Source organism: Mandrillus leucophaeus, unplaced genomic scaffold, assembly GCF_000951045.1.
Source record: "Mandrillus leucophaeus isolate KB7577 unplaced genomic scaffold, Mleu.le_1.0 Scaffold432, whole genome shotgun sequence".
In the NCBI taxonomy this organism is placed as follows: domain Eukaryota; kingdom Metazoa; phylum Chordata; class Mammalia; order Primates; family Cercopithecidae; genus Mandrillus; species Mandrillus leucophaeus.
Window position 1 is genome coordinate 1,950,649 of NW_012104610.1, and position 6,780 is coordinate 1,957,428.

The 6,780-nt window shown below is 40.7% G+C and overlaps 1 protein-coding gene across 1 annotated transcript; it reads right to left on the bottom strand.

Moving 5' to 3' along the window:
- Positions 1-5,885: 5,885 nt before the first annotated feature.
- Positions 5,886-6,470, bottom strand: LOC105549260 (putative RNA polymerase II subunit A C-terminal domain phosphatase SSU72-like protein 2). The gene has a single exon (XM_011993726.1). It carries the CDS (start codon positions 6,468-6,470, stop codon positions 5,886-5,888), a length of 585 nt encoding a protein of 194 aa, XP_011849116.1.
- Between the last annotated feature and the right edge of the window lie 310 nt (positions 6,471-6,780).

The following is a 6,780-nucleotide window of genomic DNA, read 5'->3' on the forward strand; positions in this document are numbered from 1 at the left end:
TCAACCCAAATGTCCATCAGTGACAGACTGGATTAAGAAAATGTGGCACATATACACCATGGAATACTATGCAGCCATAAAAAAGGATGAGTTTGTGTCCCTTGTAGGGACATGGATGCAGCTGGAAACCATCATTCTTAGCAAACTATCCTAATGATGTTTTCAAGGAGAAACAAGTGAAACACTTCATAATCCTTGGTAGTGGCACTAAACCATGTTCATTAATAGGAGAAAAATGGATCCGAAGTAGTTGTTCATGGTTGAATCAATTTACATGTTATCTACTGAATTAGACTTCTTATGGCAACCTAAAATAACAGCAGAGATTAGCTCTCAAAAGACAATGAGTTTATTTAAACGAAGGATTGCAAACAGGAATGCACCGGGTATAACAAGTCGTAGGTACATCCTGAGAGGTTGGGGTAGGGGAAACTTTTAAAGGCATAAAGAAGTCCACAGAAGCTACTTTAAAACAAAGTTTATTGGTCACAGAAGCTGACTGCAGGAGTTGGCATTGGCTTGTTGGTGCAGACAGCCATTGCTAGGCACGTGTTCTTGTGAGAACATTTTATCTGGAATGCTGCAGTCTTGAATATAATGCAGTTACAGAAATACGTGTGTCCATGCAGAATGAGCCAAGTGTGTAAGACCTGCTGATGGTGTAAAGCATGTAGGATGTGCCATAAATCTCTTGTGGGTTTTAGGGAGTCCTTGTGATAGTTCTTATCTCAGATGTACAAGCATGGGCTCCCCTCCTTCATGACCCTCCAGCTCCACTTCACCTGGATCTGACGATAGTGGACTTCGTCTTGGTAGTAACAACTTTCACATCAAAGTTTTAAGAAAATATTCTTTTTCTCTTGGAGTGTAGGTAGCAGGAGGCAAGACTGGAAGTGGGGAACCCAGCTGGTACAGTAGTTCGTGGAGGAGAGGTTGGAAGCTTGGGGAAAGGAAGTGTCTGTGAAAAGGCAGAGGAATGGACACATGGGAGAGGGATGTTAGAGCTAACATGAGTGGGCTTCTTGATGAGAAAAGGAGGACTTTTGAATCACTCTCAGATTTCTGACTTTCAGGGTGGCTGGGTCCAAATATGTAAGTGGAAGTTTTGGTGGTAGGGCAGTGAGGTGTTTCCTCACTGATAGTTTTTCTCTATTCTGTCAATGTGGCTTAAAATAAGGCCATCAGCTGTCAGTGGGCAGTCAGGATAATGACTGGGGATAGGGGTGAGGATATTTAGTATAGATAATTGTTTTAAAATATGGGAATACAAACTTGAGTGTAGGTTTTTGTGATAGTGTTGAGAGCTCTTCTGAAGATAAAAATGAGACTGTCCCATAGATATTACTTTTTCCAGCCAATCCGTTTGGAAAAACACGACAAGGTGGTTGAGTCTCTCCTTTCTCTCTGTTTGGACATGGATGACGCAAATGTGACAGAAGAGCAAGGTGCAGAAATGCTGAGGGAGTTTGAAAGGGTGTAATTATAGTGATAAACCATGAAACCTGGCTTTGAACCGGAAAGGGTGAATAAGTAGGGACTGGGCTGGAATCCATGGGTTGTGGCACAATGCATGGTCAAACAGCCCTTATAGTTTAAATAAAGAAGCAAAAGTGAATGACAAGATGTGGTCTTATAGTTGGGGCATGACGGTTTCAGATTTTGATCTGGTGGTGAGGTTCTTGATGACTATGGCCATGGGTGTCTCTGGTGGGGTATAGACAAGTGCAATTGGAGAAGAAGTGAGAGTGTTGAGGGTGTTGGGTGGATAATCTGGGTGGATGCTAGAATTGCTAAGAACTGTGGCAGTAGTTGAGTGTGAGGAAGCATGAGAGGTGAGAGCTAATATTATCACTGAAAATCAGGGTGTGGGAAGTATGGGGCATGATTATGTGTTGGGCAGATATGGTGAGAAGACTTTCTAGGTTGTTGAACACCTCTAGTGTTGGCTTATTGGGTAGAGGGAGGGGAGCTCTGATTGGAAGTTGTAATGGTGACCTTCTATATCTGACTATCTACTATGTAGAGTGGGAAATTAAGATTTAGATTTGCTGTGTTGAAAATACAATGGTTTCTTGAGGAAGTAGCCAGAGAAAGAGGCAAATGGGTGTTCACATGGTTATTGAAGATGAAAACTGACATTTGGAAACAAATTTCAGGAAGATTTGAAGATAAATCTTAAGTATGAAAGTGAGTTATGCCAGAAAGAAGGATATTGTGATAAGGACCAGTCAAATGAACATTGCTTTAGGTGTGTCTGACAAATTTCTATTTCTCGATTACGTGATGTATGCCTTATAATATTTTCTTAACCAACTCCTTTATTTTGTTTTGTTTTCTGTATTTGTGTATGTGTGTTTTTTCTTCTGTTTTAAAATTACCATAAGAAGACTAATAAAACACTCAAAAAATGAGGGAAATACTTTATATTTCATGAAAAAAACTTAACATTATAAATACGTTAACAGCTTTATTTGTAATTGTTTTATTCCCTCTTCTTTACTTCCTCTCCCTCCTCACTTCCCATGTCCAATCTTTTCTCTTTCTCCTTCTTCTTCTTCTTCTGTCTTCTTCCTCTTCTTTCTCTTCTTCCTCTTCTTCCTCTTCTTCTTCCTTCTTCTTCTTCTTCTGTTTTGAAACTGAGTCTCGCTCTGTTGCCCAGGCTGGAGTGCAGTGGTGCCATCTTGGCTCACTGCAACCTCCACCTATCAGGTTCAAGCAATTCTCCTGTCTCAGCCTCCCTAGTAGCTGGGAGTACAGGTGCATGGCACCACACTAGGTTAATTTTTGTATTTTGGGTTACTGGTGTGAGCCACTGCTCCCGGCCCCATGTCCAATCTACCCCTGGTCTGACCTGGATTATGTAATCACCATGTGGCTTGTTTGTGGTTTTACACAAGTCGAATCCATGAAGCAGAGTATGTGATACTTCAAGCTCAGTCTGTTGGTTGAAGCAAGTCGTAAGGCAATGTCCCTGGATGAAAGGGATTGGGTAACAGACGGCACATCATGATGGGGGAATGGCACATGTGTTCAGCAGAGAGAATGGCTGGAAGCTATTTTTACAGATACACAACCATACCTGACAAACTATCAGATTGAGAAATGTTCAAAAGCTTGACACTATACCCTGCTGGCAAGTTTGTGAGGGAAAAGGCATGTTTGCCAGTGGTGACGAAAAATGTTACAACCTCTATGGAGGGAATCTTGAATATCTAATAAATTTAAAAACACATTTACTCTGTCTTCCAGGTAGTCTCTTATAAGTAGCTAGGACTCAGGTGTGTGCCACCACACTTGGCTAATTTCTATTTTTTATATTTTTGTAGAGATAGGGTTTCACTATGTTGCTCAGGCTGGTCTTGAACTCCTGGCCTCAAGGCGACTCTCCTGCCTCAGCCTCTCAAGGTGCTGGGATTACAGGCGTGAACCACTGTTTCTGGCCTATACTTCTCTTTGACCACAGTAATCCTACTTCTAAAAATTAACCATAAGGTCTATCAGCAGAATTATCCAACTGAAGAAGTGAGAAAAAAAAGAACAAAAAAGAAAAGAAAGAGATCCTCAGGTACTGGAGGAACAATATCAAAAGGTCTAACAGATGTGTAGTTTGGGTCTCAAAATGAGGTGAGAGAAAGAATGGGACTGATTTTTTTTTTTGAGGCAGTAATTGTGAAATTATTTAAATTAGGTAAAAAGCTGAAAAATTACAGATTCAGAAAGCTCATGGAACGTCAAGGAGGCTTAAAAACAAAGAAAGTTATATGTAGATGCCTCACAATCAAACTGGAAATTAAGACAAGGGGAAAAAAATTAAATGTAGCCAAAGGATGTAGGACAGAAAACGCTGGTACCTTAGTAGCATCAAGCACACCCGATTTTGATTACTCTCGTCGTCCTCCAGTAATACAAATAGGATGATTTGGAGAAATTGTTGATTCTGGGACTGAGGCTAGAAATATATAAGACGAACCTGAGGCATCTCATAATGCCAGAGTGAGTTTCCTTTCCCATGAAAAACGAAGGAAAACAAAACAAATACCACGATGGGGCACGTGAAAGGGCCCAGGAGGCAACTGAAAGCGCTTGCGATGGCCAAAACAGCAACAGTTTGAGCAACAAAACAAAGCAGGATCAAACTGTAACCCCACATAGAAAAATAAATATCCAAGATTCCATACTGCTATGAAGAAATAATTGAATAAATACATTAATGAGGGGGAGAACAGATACATCTGTGTGGAGTAAGTCCACATAATTTACATGGATAATCCACCCACAAGGAAGTAGGGCACAAGTCCACACTCCTTAAATGTGGGCAGCACATAGGGACTTTTTCTAAAGAGTCCAGCATAGAAAACGTGAAAAAGGCTGAATTCACAGTGGAGCAGGCTGATGAAGTGGAGCTGGAAGGTCATCAAGGAGGGGAGCCCATGTTTGTATATATAGGATAAGAACTATCACAAGGACTCCCTAAAACCCACAAGAGATTATGGCACATCTTACATGCTTTACACCATCAGCAGGTCTTACACACTTGGCTCATTCTGCGTGGCCACATGTATTTCTGTAACTGCATTATATTCAAGACTGCAGCATTCCAGATAAAATGTTCTCGCAAGAACACATGCCTAGCAATGGCTGTCTGCACCAATAAGCTAATGCCAGCTCCTGCAATCAGCTGCTATGACCAATACGTTTATTTCCAAGCAGCTTCTGTGGACTTCTTTTTGCCTTTAAAAGTTTCCCCTTACCCCAACCTCTCAGGATACACTTGTGACTTGTTATACCCGGTGCATTCCTGATTCCAATCCTTCATTCAAATAAAGTCTTTGTCTCTTGAGAGCTAATCTCTGCTGTTATTTAGGTCGCTATAAGTCTAGCTCAATAGACAACATGAAAATTAATTCATCTATGAACAACTACTTCGGATCTATTTTTCCTCTATGGGTAAACATGGTTTAGTGCCACTACCAAGGATTATGAAAAAGTATTTCACTTGTTTCTCCTTGAAAACATCATTAGGTTTATCACCTGATGTTCTCAATGCTCAAAGCAATGAACATTTTAAACTTAATAAAATTTTCACTATGAAAGATCCCTTTTTTTTTCAGTGTAATTCATAAGGTTTAAACAAAAGCATGTCGCTTAGTGGTTTGAAATCCATCCCCCAAACAGAAATAAGAATATACTTTTCATTTAAATTTTTTATTTCATTAAATTTGATGACCTACTATTTGAGTAGATAATTCCAAATTTTACAATAATATGTAGTTCATTATCCAATTTGGATTTTACCTATTAAAGTGAGCATTAGTAAAAAATATATGATCTATAGATGAACACATTTATCTCTTCAAACATGTAATATTATTAAAGAAGAACAACATTTAAGTTACTCCATTTAAATACCACACTCCATTGGTCGCAACTAACTTAAAACATTTAAAAATTAAAAAATATAGCACTCAAATTGCAAAAAGAGTGTTCATTTAAAAAGTGCTTATCTATACAATCTTATTTATCTGCTGAGTACCCTTAAACAAATCATTTTTCCAGCAGTCCCTTATCAGCTCTGTTTGCTCATCCGGCAAATGCAGTCATGGTGGGATAGCGTCCTTGTAGAATGATATAAGCAGTAAATTCGTTATTCTATGTAATGCACCTAGAACAATGCCAAGCATGTTTCAGTGCTTTTAAAACTGTTAGTCCTTCTCATTTCCCATAAAATATTTCCTTGGTAATCATCCCTTTCCAGGTGATATGTACAAAAGTAATACAAACAGCACTCAGTGAAAGGTCTTTGCAGATGCTTCTCACAATAAATCTGGACTAAAGTCCCATGCCTAAGTTCTTACTGAGGAAGGGGACAAAGCCAGCCCAGATCTTCAGTAGAAGCAGACGGTGTGAAGAAGGCTTCTTCCTGCCTTCTCCTCCATTTGCAACAGCAGCTCCTCCAGGCTGTCTTCCATGTCGTCTGACTGCTGCAGGCACTGGCAAAGCTCACAGATGAGGAAAGCTCCCAGGGTGGCATCTTCCAGGGTATCTTTGATGTCCATGTTGATCACGTGCACAGGCTGCAAGGTCTGCTCTTCTCTGGAACACAGATCTTCCATCACTGTGTCATAGACACTCTCCTCACAAGTGAAGATGACATCAAAGAAATCAGTGCACTCCTGAAATCTTTCTGGACCGGGCTTGATTCTCTCATTTCTTCCCAAGATGTGTAAGATTCCATTGCGGGTGTAGCATTCTCTATCTTTCCTGAGGAGGTCATTGTACATCTCCTTATATGTTGTTGCAAAATCATAAACTACAGGACGACCGGGTCTTGGTCCTGGTAGCCTCACATGAGATTCAATTCCGAAAGACCGCACACTCAGCCCTTTTCTCCTGAGGATGCTGTGGGCCTCCATGCTCCTGTTGATGTTGCTCACACACACCACAGCCACCCTGAGTGAGGAGGAGAGCATGATGACGGCCACTGGGAACCAGAGAGACACAGGCACCTCAGCTGCTGCAGGGACTCTGAGCCAAGGAGACGACCACCTATACCCAGGTCTTCCAAATGAGCTAATGTGGAGGCACAGGAGGCAGGTTTATATTGAGTCACCTTAATTAGTGGGTGGAGACTTCATGACTTCTAGATTGATTAGGTTGTGATAATGGACTCCTAACTCATCACAAGAACCATCAAGACGATTAAATTACCTCAAGCAGTAACTCTCAACAAAGGTGGCACCACCCAGTCCGGATTCATTTAAAATCTGGAGTTTGCTCTGT

Excerpts from the sequence above, each read along its gene's own strand:
- LOC105549260 (XM_011993726.1), bottom strand. The coding sequence starts at position 6,470 with ATGCTCTCCTCCTCACTCAGGGTGGCTGTGGTGTGTGTGAGCAACATC.